This window comes from Lagenorhynchus albirostris, chromosome 3 (assembly GCF_949774975.1).
Source record: "Lagenorhynchus albirostris chromosome 3, mLagAlb1.1, whole genome shotgun sequence".
Taxonomy (NCBI): domain Eukaryota; kingdom Metazoa; phylum Chordata; class Mammalia; order Artiodactyla; family Delphinidae; genus Lagenorhynchus; species Lagenorhynchus albirostris.
In genome coordinates, this window is record NC_083097.1 from 150540748 (window position 1) to 150565717 (window position 24970).

The window sequence follows — 24970 nt, forward strand, 5'->3', positions numbered from 1 at the left end:
GCAGACTCCAGGACCAGATAGGTTGGATGCAGATCCCGAATGGCACCTTCCATCTGCATGACCTTGTTTCGTGTCCTCTCTCTGCCTCTTTCCTCATCTATGAAATGGGCATAACAGTAATACCTCGTAAGGTTGTTGTGCAGCGTAAACAAGGTAGTATGTATAAAGCACGTGGAACGGCAGCTACAGCACACCGCAGCTCAGTCAGGTTAGCTCCTATTATTACCATCATTCCACAGGGGCTCAACCTCAGGGGTCTTGTTGATTTATACCTCTCCACAGGTAAAAGCCCTTCTCACCTCTTCCGGAACATCCACCAAAAGACAGTGCAAGGCCACATTCAACTTCTCCCTTCCACTTGGTGAAATTAGATGGAAATACGAAACTTTGGGGCAGCAGGAAATCTGAGTAGATCCTGCAATCTGGTGGGGTCTGCGGCCAGCCCTGAGTTAGAGGGAGCTCTTAGGAGGAGGCATCAGAGACCCCTGGACCACCCATGTCCTCCCAGTGACCAGCCTCCCCCCAGGTTACAATCTCTGTGGAGGTCTGCTCAGGAAGCCAGCTTCTTCCCAGCCCATTTCCAAGGCGTTTAGCAGCATCCTCCGTCTGTCACCTGCTTGACCCTGCAGGTGACCCAGTGTAAGGACCCTGCCATCCCCTCCCTGAAACATCTAGGAGGAAAAACTGATGAGAGTAGGAATAAAAGAGGAAACTCACTTTCACGAAGCACGCTGAGTATGTCCCACACTCAGCTGGACCCTTGTTTACAGGTCCTAAATTAACCTTCATCACGACATTAGTTACCATCCCCCGCCCCAAGCTTCAGGTGAGGAAACTGAGGCTCAGAGAGGTGAAGTGACCTGGCCAAGGTCACACAGCTAGTGAAGGAAGAACCCGGGGGCCCCGCTCCAGGCCTTTAGATGCAACGTCGCAGCTCCCGCCACGCTCAGCACTGAACCGTGCCGGGAATCTAACAACCGGCAGCCCAAATCCAAAGAGAGAGCAGGTTTCCAAGGAGAAGGAGGAGAGGTGTTGGGAACATGCAGTTATTTACAGGATGCAGTGTGGGTTGCTGCAGGAGAGAGGGAGGTTGACTGAGGTTGACTTGCCCAAAGTCCACAGTCGGGATAGGAACCCAGTTCTTTCCATGCTGCCCTGCCCTGGGAGAGACGATGTGGAAGGCAGTACACCCGAAGAGGTGTGGGAACTCACTTACCAGGATTCCAGAATGCTCCATGCCAAGGCCTGGGAGCTGTGTGCCTGAGGCGGAGGTGGCCAGAGCACACCCGCACCCTGCTTACCTCTCTCCCCGAGCAGAGGTAGCACCACACTTCCCAGTTCCCTGAAGTCAGTGAGTCCAAGGTACTAGGTTCGGCCAACCAATGGTGAGCAGAAGTGTCGATATCAGTGAGAACACTGGCCAGAAACATGGAACACTTCACGTGGGCCATTTGAGCAGAGCTTCATGAAGGTGCAGGCAGGACAGGAAGGTCCCACAGGGACAGTGCAACTCCCCGGGGCCAGCTTTGGTGGGGAGCCATCGCCACCTCTAAGCCTGAAGGGCAAGGAGGGAGTCGTTGCCAAGCCTGGAGAGGGTACATATGTGGAAAGGACCGCTTAACAGAAGCAGTGGCCTTCAGCCAAGGGACACTCTCATTTTGCTCTTTTCTCGCCTCTAATCCCTGCCAGTAACTCCCATTGATAAAACCCAACCAGAAGCCCAAGGGCAAAGGGAGCCTGTTGGTTGGTCCATAGCAATGAGCCTCCTGGGCCCAGAGCTGGGTGGGGAGGGGAAGAATGGATCTGAAGGAGCAACCAGGAGCCAGCCGGGGGCAACCACTTCCCAGCTGGGGCTGTGGGGACCTCTGTGATACTCCAGCTCTCCCCTCCTGCCACAGTGGCCCTGGAAGCCGCACATTGAGTTGGTGGCATCATCAGATGGTAGCGCCCTCCATGCGCCTCATCCACCTTGCACGGAATCTTCCTCTTCCAGCCACAGCCCAGTGTGGTCTGACCATTACAGTCAAAAACAAAACAAAATAAAACAACAAGCTAAAGAGAGATGTCCTAGAGGCATTGCAAGGACAAAGGCATCTTTTGGAAAACCTTTAAAAACCGATGACTTAGAATCAGGAAGCTTACCCAGGTCAGTGAGGCCTTGAAACGATGCATTCCAAAGACACCCCAAAAGTCACCTTGAGAAGGACTGTGGGAACAAGAATCAGAGGTCTTTCAAATCCATCAAATGGAAAGAGGTCAGATAAAAGACCGACAAGATGCTCAATGATCACAGTTCTGGGAGAGAGCTCAGAGATGAAAAGGAGAAATCCGGAACATCTGAGAGAGCCTCGGCCTCAGTCTTGACTAGGGAGAACCTCAGGGAAATTCTTGCTCCCAAATTGCTTTTTGGAAGTAGAGGTGCCAAAGGCACGGCTCTGTCGGACAAATGTTCCAACCCCAGTTGACAAACGAGACGCAGACAAATCACCACAAAGGGATGGCAGCCGTCCAAGAATGCCGATGCCACTCAAGGGTGAAATTGCAGAGCTCTTGGCCAAAAATATGTGCATTTTTGAGGGGATGTGGATATATGAACTGGGATCTGTGGATCTGAAGTTTGAGCTTTGGCAAAGCTTTGAGCAAGGACCCACATGTGAGTTCCTTCTTTCACTTAAGTCAACATTACCGTGGGGACCTTGTTGCACAGGTGAGGAGGTGTCATAGAGACAGAAAACTGGGACCAGGATGATCAGCTCCTTCTTGGGATGTGAGAACATTAAACAGAGGGTCCTTTCAGGGTCAGAGCCTGCTTGATTAGAAGTTTTCTTTTTTTTTTTTTTTAACATATTTATTGGGGTATAATTGCTTTACAATGGTGTGTTAGTTTCTGCTTTATAACAAAGTGAATCAGTCATACATCAGAAGTTTTCTGAAGGAGGGGGCATACAGCTCCAACGTTACAGATTCCAGCAGGTGACAAAGGTAGAAACCTCATTCAAAGCAACTTAAGTAGAAAGATGGTATTTACTGGTCACATAATGGAAAAGTACATGAGCAGATGATGCATAAAGGCACACTGGGATCTGGACGCTTAAACACTGTCATCAGGAATTTGTCTCCTTCCCTTCTCTTGGCTCTGTTCTACTCTGTGTTGGCATCACCCTCAGGCAGCCTCTCTCTGGGTGGTGACAAAAAGGTCCAGCTGCTCAGGCCCACTTTCTGCCAGCCTTACAAACCCCATAGAAATAGAAAGCCTATGTCTCATTGGTTTTCAGCTAAAGTCCTAGGGCTGACTCTCATTGGCTTAACTTGTGTCATGTGCCAACCCTGAGCCAATCACAGTGTCCAGAGCTAATAGTCATCCAATTGGCCAGCTGTGGGTCTAATGCTCGCTCACCCATGGGAGTGGGATGTGGAGTCAGCCCCACCCAGACCACAAAGCCTAAAAGCGGAGGAGAAAGAGATGCCGAAGAGATACTAAACAGGCCAAAATGTGTGTCGGCACAGCAGACAACACCAAAAACATCCCAATGCCAAAATACCATAGTGATGGGGCCAAAGCATGGAAGGAAATCTTGGGGTTATGTGTATGGACAAAGAAATGCAAAAAAAAGGGGACGCAAGTACAAGATTTAAAGGAGGAGGCCAGCACTATAATTGGGGTCTGCGGCCCAGCAAGGAGCCTAGGTCTCCAAGTTCCCCGACCTGAGATGGGGACCTTAAGGCCCACAACCATTTCAACCCCCAGAAGGTAGGGCTATGCAATGCACAAGTTTTGCCTCTGGAAATAGTCGTCGAGCATTCACAGTGAGGAAGTTCACTGTCTGATGTTGGAGATTCAGGGATGAGCAAGACACAGTCCTCGCCCTCAAGCAGCTTACACTCCAGTAGGCGGAGACAACCAAGGATGTACAAATTAATAGAGGAACAAAATGAACATCAGAGGCGTGGAGTGCACAGAACAGGGAGTGATCTGTAGGAGAGGAATCATGGTAAACAGGCTGGCAGAGGAGGTAGAAGGCAGGCCAAGGGAGGCCCCCACGGGTCTGGACTTGCTGTAGGCAATAGTGAGTCATTGAAGGTTTCTGAGAACAGGAGTGACACAGCAGGAAGATGTTTCATCATCTTAATGGAGCCAGACAAAGCCCAGAGGAGAGTCACAGAGATGATCAAAGGGCTGGGGACAGGCCTGTGGAGGGAGACGACAGAGTGAGGCCTGGAAAGATGAAGGCCAAGCAGAGCCTTGATCTAAGTCAGGCAGAGGAGCACACCGCTTCCTGACGCTAGACCAAGACACGGATGGAGCCGCACCATGAAGTCACTGAGAATGTTGCTTTGTTTAACTCCCATTGAGAAAGTGAGTGTCACACATACAAAAAATGTCATTTATATAACTGTGATCCCCACCCCCCGGAGGGGGTGTAGGCTGGAAATGGGGAATAAATCACTAATAAAGAGGTTCTGGTAGAGTTCTGAGCGGTCATCGTAAAGGAAGACTGAGGGGCACCAGGGCGTCTCGGGATGTTCCGTATTCATTCACGAGAAGACCACTTCCTGAGGGCCGGCTTTGAGCCTGGCCCTCCTCTAGGCTCTGAGGCCAGAGACAGGAGCAGGCTTCCCCTTGTCTTATTACATCATAGCCCTACCACCTTCTGAAACAAGCCAGCTCCCTGCGTGTTTACTGGGGCAGCATCTGCTTCCCCCATCACACAAGACAGAAATTTGCAGGGTTTTTTCTCTCCATTGTATCCCCAGGACCTAGAGGAGTCCCTGACCTGTAGTGGAAGCTTAGAACATATTTGCTGAGTGAATGAATTCCTCACGTTCGGTGAGTCCCCGTCCTCAAAGGGTTCAAACTCTAGGGAAAAAGCCAGACAACAAAGCCAACGTCAAGTGTAAAATTTCATTTCAATGGTGCTACAATGAGAGGTCCATGTGGGAGCATATAGGACACCCCTGACTCAGCCCTGCTTCCCAGAAGGGATTCCTTTATACTTTAGCTGAGCCATGATGGTCAAAGTAAAACAGAGCAGGTAAAGCTCTTCTGGGAGCAACCAGTATGGGCAAAGGTGCAGAAACACCAGGTGGCAGCAGGTACAGGAGTGATGGAGCATAGGTGGCTCTTAATGGAATTGGAGAGAGCGGTTCTGATCCTGGAGGGCCTTAAGGGCCAATTTAAAGGATTTGCACTTTCTTTTTGTGCCAGTTAAGATCCTTTTGCTTGTGAGAAAAGACAAAACTAAAGCCACTTAAAGCAGCTTTAAGGACAACAAAATGGAAGGGGTGGTTATCGGCTCATAAAAATGACAAGACCTAGGAGAGCTGTGGGCACAGCTTGATCCAAGGTGGAGACAATGTCACCAGGCTAGGGTTTCTCCCTCTCCTTTTCTCGGCTTTACTTGCTCTCCGCATTCTGAGGCTCCATATGGTAGCTCCTGGGAAGCCCAATTCATAGCCCAGTGAAGCTGAAAAGAGAGTCCATTTCCCTCAGCTCAAGCAGAAGTCCCGGAATTGAGTCTCTCTGGCCCTGACTGGTCTGATTTGGGTCATGTGACCACCCCTGAACTGATCTGGGGAGCCATGGAGACCTAAGTGCTGATTGGCTTAGCCCAGGTCATGTGATCCATCCGCGGCTCCAAACGAAATACCCCGGTTGGCTCCTCCCGAGCTGATGCCACACGGGGGAGTGGGTGCTAGGTGGCAAAAGAAGCTGTGACCACCATGTGTTTCAAGGAGGAGAGTGATGCAACTGGACCCGTGTTTTAGAAAGCTATGATTCTCCTACAGATTTAGAAACCAGTTAGAAAGTCAGTCTGAAGACAAGAGCAGAGGCAGGAGCCATGGTTAGATGGCTGGTGTTAAGAGTCAGGTTGAAGCGAACTGAGCGGAAGGGAGCAAAGGACTGTGACAGAGAGGGCTTTTTTTTCATTTAAATCCTTAGGACAGAGTTCCAGGGCCCTGACCTACAGCCACCATCACTTTTGATCACCTCAGACTTGGAACGCCCAGCCCCATTAAGGACCAGCTTGTGGCAAGGTCCCCATATAGGTGCCCTAGCAGGGTCACCTACACTCTGGGACCAGTTGCCCCAAAGCTGCAGATCCCGGCTTGGCTGCCAGCAGCCCACCTAATCCCCCTCTAAAAATGTGGCCACCTGTAGAGACGTACCAAGCTCCAATACTGCTAATGCTGCCACTTCTCAGCTGTGTTACCCTGAACGAGGCCCTTAACCTCTCTGAGCGTGAATATCACTATCTGAATATAAAGTGGAGATGATGACATTTAGGGTAAGGGACGCGTTGGTGTAGGGATTAAATCAGTTAAAGATATGAATCACCTACCACAGTGAGAGGCTCAGTAGATGAAAATTCCTTCCTCTTCAAACCTTTCAGCTTTTCCCTGGTTTCATCTTCCCGACACCTCTCCAACCCCCTGTTTGTTTGCCACATAAAAGGTGGTTTTGTTTTATTTTGTTTTTTCTGGCAGAAAGAAACAACTGGAGGTTGAGTGGCATAGACCAGCCATTTTTAGATTTGTGGGTAGAAAAAAGTCCTCTTGTTCTCAGGCCGGAATCTAAGCTCCTCTGGACTTCCTTCAGGCGATTCCCATTTGGGGACATGATACTCCACTCCCTTGTGTGGTGGAGAGGAAGGAAGGAAGCCCAAAGAGGGGGTAAAGAAGTAGAAGAGGGCTTCACCTGGTGGCGCAGTGGTTGAGAGGCCGCCTGCCGATACAGGGGACATGGGTTCGTGCCCCGGTCCGGGAAGATCCCACATGCCGCGGAGCGGCTGGGCCCGTGAGCCGTGGCCGCTGAGCCTGCGCGTCTGGAGCCTGTGCTCCGCAACGGGAGAGGCCACAGCAGTGAGAGGCCCGCGTACCACAAAAAAATTTAAAAAATAAAAATAAATTAAAAGAAGTAGAAGAAACATCGCCCACCCCTAGTTTCCTCTAAACTTCAAATTCTTCTTTCTCACTCCAACTTAAATGAACTCAGGGGACTCAGGAGGCAGAGTTCTCTGGCAAAGAAGATCATAAAAGTAGGCTTTGTCTAATGATTGCACAGCCCCAAACTCCAGAATCCCCGCCTTGCTCAGGTGCTGGAGGGAAAGAGGATTAACACTTGCTGAGATTGTGCTGCGATTCCCTAAACATTGTTTTATCTGAGCCTCACAATCACCCTGGTAGGTTGGGATCATTGACCCATTTCACTGAGGAGGAAGCTGAGTCTCAGAGAAAAACCACACTATCTGGAAGGGGCAGAGAGCTGCTGAGATTTCACCCATGTCTCTATATGAGCAGAGCTCATTGCTGTCTCCTCCACAGTGCCTCTGAGATGACTCCGGCATCCCCAGAGCCAACCTCCCTGTCCCTTCCCTGCTTTGGACTTCCAATCCCATCTGGCTTACAAGCTGTGTGTTTTTGATTCTCCTCCTCAGAGCTGCCTCTTCACTAGGATAGCACTTAGTGTGTTGTATTATCATTGACTGTTGGTGGGCATCTCTCCCCGCTCACTCCTGAGTGCTTCAAATCACAGGCTCTGATCTGAAAGGATCTTGAGCGTGTGAATTGGTCCATGTGTTATCTCTCTGTGGAGTATTCGCCTCTCTTACTGTGGAATAAAGAGGGGGAAGAGAAACTCCAAAAGTTCTTATACATCTTTGTCTGCCTAGGACAGTGCCTGGTGTGTCATAGGCCCGCCACACAGGTTTGATAAATGAAGATTTGAGTGAAAGGAGACCTACCACATAGGGTTGTCATGAGCTGAAAGGGCTGAGATCTATAGCATCCTTGGAACAGTGCTTGGCGTACTGGATGTGTTTTAAGAATGTAATGCTGAGTTACAACTGGGAAGGAATACTTACCCAGGAATTAGGAGTTTCATTAACTTGCTGTGTGGCATTGAGAAAGTCCCTTCCCATTTCTGGGCTTCTGTTTGTTCATCTGCAAGTTGAAGACACCTGATTAGATGAACAGAAATATACCTTTTCAGTGCTGACTTTTTATGCATGTTTCATCTCCTCCCTTCACTTCAACTCCTCCCAAAACATACACACACACACACACACACACACACACACACACACACACACACCCCACGTGCATACCCGTCAATCTCCAAGACAGAATTCTGCTGCCTCTCTGCCCTTTCTGTCTTTCATTTCCTTTGACCAGAAGCTCCATGAGCTTATTAAACTTTGTTGTCCATGTTCCTCAGCTATGCCTGCTTTAGTAAAACAGCAATAATGTCCCCTGAGATTCATTTTATTAAAGAGCAAAATCTGCTTTGTGGGCCAGAGTGTGCTGGTCCTAAATGGAAAGTAGAAGTCATTTCCAGCTCTCTTGCTCCATAAATGCAGGGGTTCTGCTAGCTGCCTTTGCACTGAGATGGAAAGAACATTTATCTTCACAAATGTAGGCAACACCATGGAGGCAGCCCTGCAAGGGACAAGGGAAAAAGCCTTCCATTCCAAAAGGTGCGGCGAGACCAAAAAAGAAAAGTTCTTCCTAGAACAGGAACAAGATTACACGGCAGGTTCTCTTCTAACTCCACAATTCTAGACATTAAGATTCACAGGATTTAAGATTCTAAAGTTGTGAGTGAATGTGTGTAATTAGTTGCATCTAAGCTTCTATTAGTCTTAAAATACTATATGATTCCATGATTAAGTATTTTTTCCTACAAGACCAGGGTCCTATGATTCTCAGATTCTATTGACCCAAGACAAGGGTTTTTCAACTAGTGGGTGTATCCAAAACACCTGGGGTCTTGGTAACCGATGCAAATTTCTGGGCTCCAAGATTTTGGTCTATCCACGCGGGATGAGCCCCAAGAGTCTGCAATGTTTTTAACATGTCCCCCCAAACCGCAGTGGATCTGAGTAGGAGGGGGCCATTCTTGAACATACAGTGTTTAGAGAGCCTGTCATTCTAGATTCTGTGATTCTAAATGTGATTCTAAAATGGCCTTTTGCTTATGATTCTAGCATTCTGGGACTCTTATTCTGTTTCCACATGCCTAAGGACAAGATTCCAAGGTGTAGAGACTATCTTTCTGAGCAAGGGTTTCACAGGGGGGAGGGGAAAAGAGACCAAGTGTCATGAGGTTGGAGGGACATTCTAGAAGGGGGACTTCCTGAAGGCACAGAGCAAACGTTGATGCTGCACCGATTTGCCTGAGCAAGTCCAGTCCTAGGACTCAAATGAAGAGGCTTGGTGAGGGGCATTGGCTGGCTCTGGGGTGACATGAGCATCTGGGGTCATCAGGAGGAATTCCGGATGGACAGGGAGATCCAACCATCTCCTGGAGAGTTGGAAGGGCTGAGGTTGGAGGAGGGGAGGCAGAAATCACAGCAGAGAGCTTGAAAGAGAACCAGTGGCAAGGGAGGAAGGAGTTATCCCCAAAACATCCTCCCCGTGCCTGTGTTGGATGGTAGGGGAAATGCAGACTGGTTTGGCAGACATGAAAATGTAAGGTTTCAGGAAAACTCAGGCTGAGAGGGAGTTAACTGTGTGGGGATGTCCCTGGGTACAGTGTGTGGGCTGAAAGAAGACTGCCTTGACATGCTAATGAGTGCTTGGATGTTGGAGGGTAGGGATGAGATGAAGGGTAGCAGAGGACCTCTAAGGAGCTTGTAGGCAGATGCTGGGCTGGGGAGGGGCTCTGAGTTGGGGACAGGGTCTGGAATAGAGAGGGTTTCCTCAGGAGGTTCCCATACCCACTCCATGTACCACCGATGAGTCAGGATTCAGATGAGGAACGTGGGACCCTCTTTCTGAAAACAAAAGTGGAGAATGGAGAATCCAAAGTTCTCCAGCTTCCCAGATGGGGCAGGTTGGGTTACCAAGCATTTCTCTGGCGGTGGGAGCGGTGGGAGAATGGAAAAGGAAGGATCAGTAACTCTTGGCGATACATTTAGCCTGTGTGTCTGCACAGTGGTGATGACACATTCCTGGCTGCACATACAAACCCCTTCTGCCCCACACAATGACAGTGACACATGTGCCAGCCCATTGTGACACATTTACACCTGCACCCTTACCACCAATGATGGCAGCATTTCAAATTGATGCTAACACACTATGTGTCATTTCTCATGGACAGCAACACTTAGGACATGCACCATTGCACAGAAATGGTGATATGTCCCCAGAACTTTTGCATCTGACACAGTCTAAGTAAATGGCACCCTCTGTGGCTGTACAACCTGCAGAGCTGCATCTAGTACCCATGCCTTACACCCCAACCAGCACGCAATGCCATTAACATATTCCACTGTAACTGCAACCTACTTAGCTCTACACCCAATAACACTCTCACACCAGAGTCACTTCAAATCGGGAGGGATACACCACCGCACACTGAGAGTCACATGGTGTCAAACCCACGCTTGCCCTACTAGAACCTGTATCCCTCCACATGGATGCTGCCCGCTCCCACCTGCACGGCCCCCAGAGGTGGGCACACACACACAAAGTCACCTTTGCACACCAGTGGTTTGCCTTCACGCCGCGTCACCGCATGTTGAAGGAGACAGACTGGGACCCTGACCTCACAACCTGACAGTGATGGTACCATAGCCTTGTTAGTGACAAGAGGGGAGGCACCCGTCAGATGAGCAAGGTGGCCTGGAGCCCTTCCCTCTGCACCACCCCCATAGTTCTCTTTCTGCCACCCCCACAAACCAAGACCGGCTCTGCCCCTGCAGGCTCAAGCTAGAACGACAGGATGTGGAGTCAGCATCTGGAGCAATCAGATGTCTCTCTGCACTGACCGGCTCAACTCCTCGTTGAGGTCAGGGCCAGCCAGCGAGCTCTTCCTCATCTCCCACATAGCAGCCAGCGTGCCCTTTGGACGGAGGCGGCTGCGGGGAAGAAATGGGTTGACCTTTGGACAAGAGCCATGCTCACTGATCACATTTATAGTCTGTGACAGCTGTCATTCCTCACACACTCTTCCTCAATCCTCACACAAAGTACTGACATTAGCTCTCTTGATTGGCTTGTTAGTGAACCTTCAAGGCATGTATGTATCATTTTAAAAATCTGGCCCCAGGCCCCAGCCCACAGGGCTCATCAATAAAGGTGGAAATTAAAAAAAAAATCAAAAAATTAAAAGAATAAAGGTGGAAATTCAGCATCAGCCGGGGTAAGACACCGTAAGCAGAGCCGCATTCAGATCTTACCAGGTGTCTCTTAGAAGCTGTCTACAAAGCAGGGTCTGCAAGGGCCAAGGCTCAGCGTGGAGGGTGGGGACTTGCAGCAGGCTGGATTAGAGATGCAGGAGACGAAGGAAAGGCTGGCAACCCACGTGACATGAAGACCCCAATCTGAGTGTGAATTCATGGCAGGTTTTTTTTTAAGTGAGAAACTAGAGAACAGGGAAGATGATAAATGTCAATGTAAAAAAAAATATATCGGCAGAGCAAAAATTACATTTCCATAGGCTGTGGGATGTGTCAGAAGAGATGCAGCCCAGCCTGGTGGAAGGACCCCAGAGCTCAGTGTCATGCAGGCATGGGCTGGAATCTTGGATCTGCCAAAGACTCACTGTATCTCCCTGGGCCTTGTCTTCCCCATCTTGAAAATAGGGGTTTATGTGAACTAAAGGAGAGAATGTAATTTATGCAAAGCACCAAAGTGAGCCCCTGAGACACAGTAAGAAATGTTTATAATATTTAGCAACATTTCTGTAGTTATAAAACAGTATTTGGGAACCATGTCCAGGCTGGTAACACTGAACAGGAACAAGTATTCATCTTTTCACTACCTTTTTTTGACAGGAAGCATCAGTGGCTCATGTCATCCCCTAATTGTTCAAAGGATAAAGCCACCAAAACATGACTGAGCTGTCCTTTTGTTCACCAGGAAGATTTTCTGCAGCTAGACATGACTCATGTCAGCTCATGCAGTTCTTAATAGGCTCATAGAAACTGGGGTTCAAAGGGTGCATTAGCTGTCACTTACTGCCCAACTGCCATCTTCCAGGGGTAGGGAACTCAGCACCTCACATGAGGCAGTCCGTGCTATGGTTGGACAGCTCCAGCCGGTAGAAGGTTCTTCCTCTCAGAGCTTCCGTCTGCCTTCCTTTACCTTTCCTCCATTGCCCCAATTCTGTCTTCAACACTAGTAAAAACAGTAGTCCTTTTCTTTCCTGGCAATGGTCATTTATTCATTCCACAAGCATTCTTTAGCTCCTGCTTTATCAGGCACCAGGCTAAGTGCTGGAATTACAAACTGAACAAGACTTGTCAGTCCTTCAAGGGCTAATCCCCCTTCAGCATTCTCTCCTCCAGGTAAAACAGCCTTAAATCCTTCCACCATCCCTCATTGAACCTGATTTCCAGACACCCACCACCCAACCACTTCCTTCTTCTCTAACCGTACTCGAGCCTACTAAAGTCCATCTTAAAGTGTTGTGTCCAGAACTGAGCTTAGTATTTTTCTGAAGGCTAAGTTGGATTTTTAGCCCAGCTTAGTTAACATCCATGTCAAAGGCAATGCCCATTGTGGAAAAACCCCAATTGTAACTAGAGTGCTGCCAGCCAGGTCCCACTCACTGAGCTTCTGTTCTAGGAGAACAGGGAAGAGGAGGGAGGAGGAAAGAGGCGGACTATGGCTCTTGAAATGACGGGATGTCAGATCTCCCTTCCCAGAACTCCCCTCAGGCATTAGTGGCAATTCTAAGTCACTCTAATCAAACAGCCTCCCCTCTGCCCCTTCCATTAGTGCCTGCCTCTGGAAAGGGAAGAAAAATTAAAAATGAGCTGACAGGCCAACACAACACAGAAGAGAAAACTCAGCCATAAAGGGAGGGACTCCCCTACACCCAGCCCCACAGCCTGTAAGGGGAAAACAGAGATAAGCTTCAGAAGGTGACTCTCTAGATGAGGAAGGTGGGTCCACCAATGGCTTCTGATTTGTGGGGAGTCCCCCATTTTGAGGCCTCTGCTGTGAAAATGTATAAAGGAATACTCCCCCCTTGTTGGAATAAAATCATGCCTCCTTCCTTTCCCAGATCCTGTCCTTCTGCAGCTCTTGCCGCTCCCTTCTTGGAAGGAAGCCATCGCCTTACAGAAGCAGGAGTCATCTCCACTCTGACATAACCCCTGATTGATGCATAAACTCCTGCAAATCTTTCAAAGGCCTGGTGCAAGGCTCCTCCTCTCTGAAGCCATTTTCCTACACATTGGGCTGGATTAAAGGAAGCATTTTGGAGCCAAGAAGATGGCAATCAGAATGGAAAGGCTCATTAGGAGAGAGTCATAAAATGAAAAATGAGTGTAAGCAGAGGAGGAAAGGCCGGGGTGAGGGACAGATGTTGCCCTGCCTCTTGGTGGTCCCCTTTCTTCCCAGGGCAAAGGAGAGAAAAAAATGGCCTTCTAGAAGAGGTTTTGCCAAAGAATTCCTTATTCTTCACAGGATATCAGATCTAGAAGGGCCTAGCAAGTGACTTGCCCAAGGTCTACAGCAATTTTGCAGCAGTCTCCTCCCTCGGGGTCCACGTGGAATGTTCCTGAACCCCTATGGAGGCCTTGCCCACATGACGCATCAATGTTTTCTGAGTGCTCATGCGGAAGGACAGGATACTGAGGGGCTGCAAAGATGATCTGACGGTGGTCTTGTCACCCTGTAGGAGCTCACAGGCAAGAGGCATGCAAACAGAGGAAAAGGGGACCCTGAAACAGGGGTGTGCCTGGAGGTGGCAGGACCTCTGAGGATAGTGTGACCAGTTCTGCCTGGAGGAATCAAAGTGGGCTTTCCTGAGCAGGCGATCTTGTATTTCTGCTTTAAAAAAAAAAAAAAAAAAAAAAAACCTTCCCTCCATCCCCTGACCCGCACTGCCCCTCAGAACATTGAAGCAGCAAGCTTGTGGTCCTAAGAGCTGTCGCCAGGATACGCAGCTGCAGGGGGGATTGCTGGGGATGTCTGGAGGAGAAGATACAAGAAAAGGTGGAGGAGGAAAGGGAGTGGAGATTTTTTTTTTTTTAAGAGAGGGGAAAGGAGAGAGAAAGGGAAAGGGAAACGGAGGGGGGAGGCGGAAGAGGGAGAGAGGGAAACAGGGAGGGAGGGAGGGACGGAGAAAGGGAGGGGGGAGGGAGGAGAGAGAGGGGGAGAAAGGAGGAGGAAGAGGAGAGGGGGGAGGGAGGGGGTGGGAGGGGGAGACAGAGAGAGAGAGAGACAGAGAGAGAGAGAGAGAGAGAGAGATTTGAATTTCCCATCTGGAAAGGGAGAGGTAGCACGTCAGGGTCTGGCTGACGGGCGCGATTGGAGGGCGCCTCCGGCAGCCGCCCGAAGCAATAGCCGCGGCCCCAGCTCACCGGGCGGAGTTGCACGAGGCGGCAGCGGGAGCTGGAATAGCAGAAGGAACCGCCTCGTTGAGTTCGGCCGGAGCCCTGCAGTGGCTCAGACGGTTGCGAGGACCTCCAGGTCGGTGCTGGCCACGGGCCGGGAGGGCGGAGCCGGGCTGTGGGCAACAGGGTCTGGGCTCTCGCCTCCAGGCCGCAGCGCAGCCCGGGAAGCTGCAGGGTATGGTTTTCGGGGGCACAGCTCCCCAAGACTGCCCGGGCGCGAGAAAGGGAGGCTGCGCGGCGGCAGCAGGGACGCTCCAGGGCGCGCTCGCCGTGGTGCTGAAAGGACAGCTCCCCGCAAGGGGGAAGCGAGCAGGCGGAGGGAAGGGAGTGAAGCGGGAGCCAACTGGGAAGGAGGGGTGGGGCCCCGAGATGGAGACCCTCGGGCAGAAGCCCGAAGCTGCCCGGCGCCCGGGGAGCCAGGACCGCCCCGAGGGCGGCGGGAGACTCAAGTCTGAACCTAGAGAACAACTTCGAGCTCTTGGGGTAGGGATGGGGGGACGTCGATCTAAGCTACTTCAGGTTGTGGTTAATCTGGAGCCCGCCAGGGCCCTCTTCGCCTAGGGAGAGGGAGCCGCCCCTGAGGGGTACAGTTCGGGTACCGGAGTGAGTCAGAGGGCGGCGGGAGTGGGGCGGACAAACCGAAGGTGCAGGGGAGGAGAACCTAAACGTTGACTGGGGGTGGGGGACGAAGAGGACTCTATTTGTCATGGAAGGAGGAGGAGCGGAGGTTTGGGCTGCACCTGTCAGCTGCCTGGGGTCATTAGGAACGATCAGCTCTTCGCCCTCGCCGGCCCCACTCTGCCCCCTCCCTCAGCAAAGTTTGAGACCAGGCCAGGTCTTGAGGTTGGAGCTCTAAGTGTTGGGGGGGAGGGGTGCTCTCAGTGGCCAACCGTGAGCTCGAGGCAGAACTGCTGGCTACGTTGATCTCGGTGGGGGACCGATAGAGGGACACCAGGATTCCTGTCCCCCTCTTCTGCCGGGAGAATACGAACCCCCCGCCGCTTCCGCTTTTCTGCAGGAGCCAGTCCTTACCCACTCCCATCCTCCACTGCTCCTTTCCCTCCCCAAGTGCTTCTCCCTTCTAGAGGCATGGGGCGGGGGAGTAGAGGGACATCCCCTGTCACTGCACCGCCATTAGCGTAGGGTCCCCCTCAAAAGGCAAATGAGTGTTGAACTGACTTGCAGTGAATATGGCCTGGACATGAGCTATTTAAAAAAAAGACAACAGATAAACAGCCACAAGGACAAACCCTGCAGGTGCCCGAGTCTGCTTGTCAGATGGTGGGGTCCAGTCCTGAAAACCTCCTGGGGCTCTGATGGCCAAGCCTGAGGAGGTGCCTCAGCTGCCTTCGGGTTAGGATGGGTTAGGAGGGAGCCTGAGAGGGGAAGCTGGAGGAGCATCCCAGGCACGCTGAAGGCAAGGAAACCTGGTGCTGCAGCAGCATCACTCCCCCACCCCTCCGTGTGTCCCCTCCCCCAGCCTAACGTCCCCACTACCACCACCACCACCACCACCCTTCCCGTGCTGGGATAGACCAAGTCTTCCCGCAGACCCGCTGAGGAGCGCCTCCTGGCGGTCCGGCCAAAATCCTCAACTGCACGCAACCTGCTGGACCTCAGCACTCCTACAGGCATATGGCAAAATATCTACACACACGCCTGCACACACGCTTACGCAGAATCACAACGTTGCCTAAGTTCAGAGTTAGACACGCAGGAGCATACCTTGAACGCATACACTCTCACATATTCGCTGACACACGTTAAATTCAACCCAGCAAATACGTCCTGAGGCTCTACCATGAGCTAAGAAATGTTGTAGATGCTGGGACAGGAGAAAAGCACACGATACAAGCCCTGCCCTGGGAAGAGTTCAGAGTGACTGGGAAGGGAAAGACACAGAGCTGGACAGAGTGCATGAGCTGGAGGCAGGCAGGGCTGTCCTAGAAAGCGCCATGGGTCTCAGAAGAGGAAGACTCCATCACATCTCACCGAGGAGAGATTTCACGGGAGGAGTGATGTATGAAGTGGACCTTTGAAAACTAATGCTGCTGCTGCCACTGATGATGACGGTGGTGATGACGATGACAGCGAATATGTACTGAGCACCTACTATGTGCCAAATGCTGGGCTGATCACATTTGCATTATTTCATTTAATGCTTACAACATGCATTGGGTATAGACGTTATTGTCTCCATCTTGCAGATGAGAAAAGATTAAGTCATTTGCTCAAGGTCACTTAGGAAGTAGTGGGGCCAGGAACTGAACTGGCAGAGATGAGGTTAAGAGGTTCCAAGGATGTAGAAATAGCAGATGAACAGATGCCCAGGAGTTTTTGGAAGGAATATGTGTGGAGGTATAGCTGATAAAGAGCCACATACAAAGGATAGGAAATGAATGGTGAGGCAGGCAGATGTTAGACTCTGCAGGACTTGAAGGTCAGCACAAGGACTCTAGCTGGTTTAACCAGGCCATGGGGAGCCACTGCAGGATGTGTTTGCATGAGCAGATCTGCCCTTTAGGAAGATTAATCGGACAGCCTTGTGGAGGATAGATGTAAGGTAGGGGAGGGACAGAGTTAGAGATTATGCAAAAATTCAGAACCTCGAGGCCCTGACCAAGGCATTAGCAGCCATAGGAGAGGGGATGTGTGGATGCAGGAAACACTGTGGAGCTATAATCTCTGGACCTTCTTCCTCAGCACCCCGTCCCAATTATAACTTGCCAATTCCGTGTGTGGTTTTTGCCCAGCGTCTACCTCCCCAACTGACTGAATGCTGTGAGAACAAATGCTATGACCCCCTTGTTCCCTGCCACAGCCCCAGCACTCAGAACAATGCCTGGCAGAGGGTAGATGCCCAAAGCATATTTGTAGTGTGAGTGAATGAATGAATGAAGAATTCCCTGACCGTGGAGTTTTCCACTGAGGCAATTGGAAGAAGGAATGCTGGAGGAAAAGGTGGCTGGCGGGGAGGGGAGACAAGGATGAGGTTGATCTTTGGATAGAATGAATTTAAGAATATCCAGCAAAGAGTTAAATGTGCAGGTTTGGGGAGAGGGAGAGGGAGAGGTCTGTGACTGAAGAAGTGCATAAACCAATAAGGGTAGGTGAGATTTCCCAGGTAGACAGTGGGAGAGGGAGGGGCAGTGGGAGGGGGAATCAGCAAAAAAGAAGACCATTGGAGAAGTAAGATGATGACCACAAGAGTGCTGTGTCATATGGCATTCAGGAAATTCAAGAAGAAGGCTGAAAAAAGGCAGGGTGGGTGAGAGGGAGGTAAGGGGTCTTCATCGGCATCTGATACTACAGAGGGATGGAGAAGGAGAAGGAGGGCTGTGAAAACATTCCTGGGTCTGGTGATTAGGAGGACTCTGGCAACTCTGAGTAAGGCAGCTTCAGCAGCAGTGCAGGGGCTGCAACTCTCCGATCTCACAGAGCCAGAGGGTTTGACTGGGAGGTGAGGAAGTGATGACACCAAGTGGAAACTACTGGATCATGAAGCTAGAGGGCAGAGATTAAGAGAAAGATAGAGTTCGGAGCAGGAGCTGGAGAAGGAAGGGGATAAAAGAGGTATGGAGAAGAGATTGAAGGTGTGAGGAAGAGGGAGTAAAAAATGGATCAAGGAGAAGGTGTAAAGAGGGAAAATCTGGAGCTCAGGCAGATGGATTGGCTTCAGGGGGAAAGAGGGAGACTTCTTCCTTGGGAGTTAGGAGGGAAGTTAATTGTTTTGGTAATGATAACAAGAACCATTTACTGAGCCCGCATCATATGCAAAATACATTTCATAGATTAATTCTAAGCCTTCAAAATGGTATTATAATCCTCGCTCTATAAAGAAGAATGAGACTCAGAGAGGTTAAGTCAATTACTCACTATCACACAGCTAAAAAGCACCAGATTCAGGATCTGAGTCAGGTGTGCCTGACACCAGAGCTCACAAGCCTTCCGCTGTACCACACTACATAAAGTGACACGGAAATCACCTGCTGAGAGGGATGGGGTAGGAGTAGGTTGGGCCTTAAGAAATTGGTTAGTGGAATCTCTCGACAGGGTGAAGAAATTGCTTAACAGCTAAAAGGGCCGTGCTGGGAGTCAGCAGCAGGACCTTGAGGTGGACCCAAGAAGTTTGGCTAAGTAATCCCAGGAGGCTGGGAGTAAGAGGCACCTGGAGTGACAGGATGTAAACATGGAGAAGACTCATCCCTTGAGTAGATTACTTTGCATGCGGGGGCTTGGGGTTGGTAATCAAAGTTTTCTGAATGAATACAGGAAGCAGAGGAGTCTGGAGAAGGAGGTGGTTTGGTGACAGAGAGGTGGCATGTTGAGGTTTTTTTTTTTTTTAACATCTTTATTGGAGTATAACTGCTTTACAGTGGGGTGTAGTTTCTGCTTTATAACAAAGTGAATCAGTTACACATATACATATGTTCCCATATCTCTTCCCTCTTGCGCCTCCCTCCCTCCCACCCTCCCTATCCCACCCCTCTAGGTGGTCACAAAGCACCGAGCTGATCTCCCTATGTCATGCGGCTGCTTCCCACTAGCAATCTATTTTATTGCAGCTCTATTTACAATAGCCAGGAGATGGAAGCAACCTAAGTGTCCATCATTGGATGAATGGATAAAGAAGATGTGGCACATATATACAATGGAATATTACTCAGCCATAAAAAGAAACGAAGTTGAGTTATTTGTAGTGAGGTGGATGGACCTAGAGTCTGTCATACAGAGTGAAGTCAGTCAGAAAGGGAAAAACAGATACCGTGTGTTAACACGTATATATGGAATCTAAGAAAAAAAAAGGTCATGAAGAACCTAGGGGTAAGATGGGAATAAAGACACATACCTACTAGAGAATGGAGTTGAGGATATGGGGAGGGGGAAGGGTAAGCTGTGACAAAGTGAGAGAGTGGCATGGACATATATACACTACCAAACGTAAAATAGATTTCTAGTGGCATGTTGAGTTTGAGTGGTGCTGTGGGACATCCAGGGCAAGGCAGGCAAGAGGGAGGCAAGTGTATTTCTTGACTTATTTATTGCCTGTTTCACACACACACACTCACAGTACACACACTCCCAGAATGTAATCTGCACGAGCACAGGACTTTGTCTGTCATGTTCACTGTTATATCCCCACTGTCACTGCCTGACACATGACAGGTGCTCAACTAATACTTACTGGATGAATGAATATAGGGGTCTGGTGCTCAGATAAGACATCTAGCTGTCATCAGTGTTAGCAGTCATAAAGCCCCTGGAAAGGGTGGTTCTCCCAGGGAAATATTAGAGATGAAAAGGAGATAAGGACTGAGGTCAGAGTCCTGGAGAACACACTTCTGAAGAGGCAAGAGGAAGAAAAGCAACAGCAAAGGAAGGGAGGGGAGAAGGAGCAGTAGGAGAGGAGGGAGAGGAAAGAACTGAGTCACAGAAGCAAGAAAGGAGAGAGGTTGGAGGATACAGTGGGGTGGCTAGCAGTTCAAATGCTGCAGAACTGCTTCAGAAGAAGAGCTGGGAAAAGGGCCCAGAAGATCATCTGGTTCAGGAGAGATGCTTGCCAGAGCAGCAAGTTAGGTGCCCTGTGGACCAATTTGAAACATCTCAAATTAGAGTCCTGCGTCCTCCACAACCACCTGGCAATTCCTTGAGCTAAATGTAAACACAGAGGAGGAACCCAAGAGTTCCTGAAATCATTTGGTTATTATTCTTTTCCTGTTCTTAGAAATGCCGTCTCTTTACAATGTTTTTAGTCAAATGAAAATATCTTGATTGACTGAGCTGAGCCACCTTCAAACTCAGAATTCTAGATCAGGGTGGGTCCTTCTGCATTTCCTGGAAATCCTGTTCCTTTCTGGCATGTCCTCATAAACATGCAATCAGCAATAGCTGACATTAACTAGCACCTGCTACACACCAGGCACCTGACCAGTATCTTCTCTTCCCCTTCATACATCAGCACAGGGTAGACTTAATACTCCCTCATTTTGCAGGGAGCAAACTGAAGCTGTCCCAGGGAGCCACAGACAGTGAGGGTTGGGGGGGGGGCCAAGATTTCAAACCAGGTGTGACTGATACCAAAGTCCCTGTGGATGGTTTTCTACTCCATCATGACTTTCCTGAAAACAACCTATCAGGTGATCTGATCACGTGGAAGTCCTCAAACTCTCAGGCCCCATGGTATGAAAAGATTTCAGTCTGCCAATATGTTTTCTCATTTTGAAAGAAACGAGGAAAATCCATCATCAATAAACAGCCAGTGACCTTGAACTCAACTTGGTTGCAATATCCAGCCTGACTCCTCTGCCACCATTTCCCAGGACCCCTTTATCCTCCTAGCAAATCAAAAACACCCCAAGTCTATGTAGAATGAAAGTCCTGGGGGAGTAGGCCTGGCCCAATTTGACCATCAAGGTACATGACACTTTGGCTGTTAGATCCCCATCCCCATGGATATCCCCCTCCATGCTTGAAAAAGGATTTGCGGTAGTTTTGCCTATGAAAGCACCAGTGAAACTGAATGGTTAAAATAAAAAGGAAGTCTCTGAGAGTTAGAGCATCTGGGTTCAAATTCTCAGGGATGCTAGAAGAACGGAGTAAGAAAGAGGCCAAGTATAGAGGGAGGCTCCAGGCCCGCTACCCTTCCCCTCCCACTATGGTTGGAACAGTTCCATTTTTATGTATTTTGCATATTGAGATTCCCATTAAGATTTTATTTGGAGAAAATCTTCTGAGGCAAAAAAATAATAATAAAAACTGAAAGTCGGTGATTTAGGGAGAGGGAAATGAGGACAAACATAAGCTGAGTGGTTATGAGGCCCAGTGCTTGGTAATTTAAAGGCCCTTAGCCCCAAGAAGATTATTGTGTCTCCAACCCCCTCTGTGTAATTCAAAATAAAAATCAATATTAAGCTATAAAACTTACATGTTTTATGCAATGAAAATAACTTATTTCTCCATTTGTCTAATTTCAGAAGTCTGGATATGTTCATGTAAGCTGGCTGTTCTCAATTTTTCACCTACCTCTTATTTGCTGGGGCCCCGAGCGCAAGCTCACTCCTTCTAGGGCTTGATGCAGTGGTCCAGGCTGGAATTCTCTCCAGTCTCCACAGTATCCCTGAGAAAGGAGGCACAGCCATCTCTATCTCATAGAGGAGGAAATGGGGGCTCAAGGAGATTGGATAACTTGCGTGGAATTCCCATGGCAAATAAGGAGTTAGGGTGGCATTAGAACCCAGCTCTGCCTCTGTCCAAATTCTGGGCTTTTTCCAACATGCCTGGCTTCGATCAAATTAAAGCAACATGGTCAAGATGAAAATTTTAAAATAGGGATCAGAAGCCATTTGGCAGCACACATGTGCCTGGCACATAGCAAGTGCTCAGGAAACAGCCCTTTTCCATCCCTTTCCATGCGATACCAGGCACTGGGTCTTGGCCTCTGGCTGATGGTACCTGATGCCTGAACCAGGGTGACCGGTCGTTTGTCCAACTCCACTGCCCTGCCTGTGCAGAAGCTTCTCCCATCTAACCCCCAACTCTTCTTTTGACAGGTTGCCACATCTCCCCAAGCCAGGCCTGCCTGAAGTGCTGCATGCAAATTTGGCTGCTGGCTAGGGCACATTAAACAGAGTTGTAGGCATGGACTTCGTCATGAAGCAGGCCCTTGGAGGTGAGGCCCTAGCCCTGCACCCCATGCCCGCTACCCAATCCAGACCCAGGTGGGAGGGGCCTCAGCACACCAGGCCCCCCCCATCCCCAGGCTTGCCTCTATGACCCTGTCCTCTCCCTCCCCAACCCATCCCCCACAGGGGCCACCAAGGACATGGGGAAGATGCTGGGCGGAGAGGAGGAGAAGGACCCTGATGCACAGAAGAAGGAGGAGGAGCGGCAGGAGGCACTTCGGCAGCAAGAAGAGGAGCGCAAGGCCAAGCACGCACGCATGGAGGCCGAGCGTGAGAAGGTCCGGCAGCAGATACGAGACAAGGTCAGCACCACCCTCTTGCCCATCCTGGAATGTAAGGGGTTAAAAGGGTCTCCCAAAACCTCGGGCTCCCTTGAATCCCAGCTCTCACCTTAGACCTAGTTCTCTCTGAGTCTCACTCTTTTCATCAGAAAAATGCGTGTCAAGGAACACCTCCCTCAAGGACCGTTCTGGGGATTAAAAAAGGTGGTGGATATAGTAAGTGCTCCCTAACGTTTGCTGCTACAGGTCCACAACCTTGTACCCAAAATCCTGGAGACCAAACAAGTTTGGAGCCCAGAATTTGGGGATTTTGGGAAAGTACTATAGCGCCCTGAGCACTGTTATGTGTCACTCCCAGTGAGTTTGCAGCTGCCACCCTATGCCAAACAGCTCAATGCTTGTCTGCTCATACTGCGATAAATCAAGGGTATGAGTAGGCTTCCATCAATTCCAGTCAAGTTTTGTCACCAAAATTGGGCCCAAAGCCTGTGGGAGAACATTCAGTTTTCAGATCTTGGAGGATTTCAAAAGAGCAAAGAAATTATGTGGGCAGGTATTAATTTTAAAGGAAACCCCAGGCACCATCTCTCTTTTATTAAATACCAACTGAAGGCAAGCACAATCCCACAAGAAATGTGCCCTTATCCCCATTTTATAGATGAGAGGACCCATGGGCTCACAGGGAGTTCCCATGAGCTGCCTCAGCCACATGTGCATGACCTTGAGATCCAGCTCTCTCCTTGCCCTGTTCATGCTCCTCTCCACCCTTCCCCTCCCCAGTATGGGCTGAAGAAGAAGGAGGAGAAGGAGGCTGAGGAGAAGGCAGCCCTGGAGCAGCCCTGCGAAGGGAGCCTGACCCGGCCTAAGAAGGCCATCCCGGCAGGCTGCGGGGACGAGGAGGAGGAGGAGGAGGAGAGCATCCTGGACACGGTGCTCAAATACCTGCCCGGGCCACTGCAGGACATGTTCAAGAAGTAACCGGCCCTCCCACCACATCCCCACTCCACTTGTTACTTTTTTTTTTTTTTTTTGGTTCTTTCTTTTCTTTTTATTCATTTAAGTCTCAGTTCTGAAGGGGAAAACCTCAGTTGGCCTCTGTCCCCCTTCGCTGGCCAGGGGCTCCTCCCCCTCAGCACTCTTCACACTCCCTTCATCCCAGGGTATCCAGCCTCCACCTCACTCCCAAGTTGCTTGACAAGAAGAAGACAGCTTTTCTCCAGCAGGGGGTATTGAACCCAGTACAGGAAGCACTGGGGGGGCCCCCTCCAGAAGCCTAAGGTCTGTGCTGGTGTGGTAATCCCCATACATTCCTTCATGCACCCCACTGCCAGGAGGACCACTGTCCCCAGCCAGCCAAAGTAATGACACATTCCAGCCCTGCCCAGCATGCTGACCTTTGGCCTCTAAACCCCAGTGGGCCTCCAGGTCAGGGCAGGGGCATTGAGTGGCCTGGCTCTGAGGAAGGGAGTCAGGGTAAGTCTGTCCTGTTAGGGCCTAGCCTGAGGCTGGCCTGTTCTGTTCTGGCCAGGCCTGGGTCTGGGCAGGAGGCTGGGGCTCTCCTTCTTTCCTCCCTCTGATGACACCCAGTCTAGGAGCATTCCTCTCCCAACCCCCACCTGAAGAGGCCTAGCCCCTGCCAAGCCAGTCCCTCCAAATGGATCCTCTATGGACTTTAACTCATCTATGGAGGGGCCCCAGGGTAAGGCAGCCCCTTGTTTCTTCCCCCCACTCCACTTAGGTCCTGGAGCCCCACTGCCAGGTTGGGCCCGGCTTGCCCAGCCAAGGGGCTGCCCAGGCCCCCCAGAAAATACTTGGAGCCATTGGGCAGCGATGGCCCATGCCATGGGACTCCCCCATTGGTGCAGCCAGGCTGCCCCCCTTCTTATCCACCCCTCTTCCTCACCTCATCCTGTTCATGTGCTTCCAGGGCCCCACGGTCCACAGGAGGACCCTTCCTGGCCAAAGCCCCAAACTTTTTGGGAAAAGCCAGTCCCCAGTTGACAGAGGGCATCTGTTCTTTCATCTTATTGGCCAAGAACAAACTCTCCTCTGGGATGTGTGAGACTGGCATTTGTTCCCCCCACCCCGAATTGTCAAGGCCTCCTTCTCAGTAAGCTGTGTAAGAACTGGGAAGCCATGGAGCAAATGAGAGAGGAAAGTGTTTGTCCAGGCATGCGTGAATGTACATGGCAGAGACTGCATCAGCAATTGTATGCCCAGAGATTATACATATAAGCCTATGATTAGAGTGTCTTGAGATTGTGTGTGTGTGTGTGTTAGTCAACATCCCTGTGTGATGTATGTTAGGCAGCCTTGTGTATGTATGCTTGTTTGAGGTGGTATGTGTGAGTTGAGATTGTGTCATATGTGTGTACTAACCATCTCATATGTGTGTTAGAGCTTGCATGTGTTAGCTAGTATCTGCATTTGTTTTCAAAAATAGCATGTATGTCAGGAGTGATGAGAATGTGTTAGATGTTGTAGAAGTATGTGTTTGAGAGAGTTGCCAGATATGCTGAGACTGTTGTGTGCATGTGTTTGGCTCTGAAAAGGCAGTTGTGTGCAGGACGTGTGCCTGGGGAGAAGGAACATAGGTAAGATGACCCCTCTTGGCCCCCAAACCACTAGTCACAGATGGCCACATCCAAGAGGAGAC

General features: G+C 50.1%; 1 protein-coding gene across 1 annotated transcript; it reads left to right on the top strand.

Moving 5' to 3' along the window:
* Positions 1-21989: 21989 nt before the first annotated feature.
* Positions 21990-23292, top strand: CPLX2 (complexin 2). Its single transcript, XM_060146574.1, has 3 exons — positions 21990-22020; positions 22160-22335; positions 23095-23292. Exons 1-3 carry the CDS (start codon positions 21990-21992, stop codon positions 23290-23292), a joined length of 405 nt encoding a protein of 134 aa, XP_060002557.1.
* The last annotated feature ends 1678 nt before the right edge of the window (positions 23293-24970 follow it).

Excerpts from the sequence above, each read along its gene's own strand:
- CPLX2 (XM_060146574.1), top strand. The coding sequence starts at position 21,990 with ATGGACTTCGTCATGAAGCAGGCCCTTGGAG. Across the intron at positions 22,021-22,159 it reads CATGAAGCAGGCCCTTGGAG|GGGCCACCAAGGACATGGGG; the intron begins GTGAGGCCCTAG and ends CATCCCCCACAG. Across the intron at positions 22,336-23,094 it reads GGCAGCAGATACGAGACAAG|TATGGGCTGAAGAAGAAGGA; the intron begins GTCAGCACCACC and ends TCCCCTCCCCAG.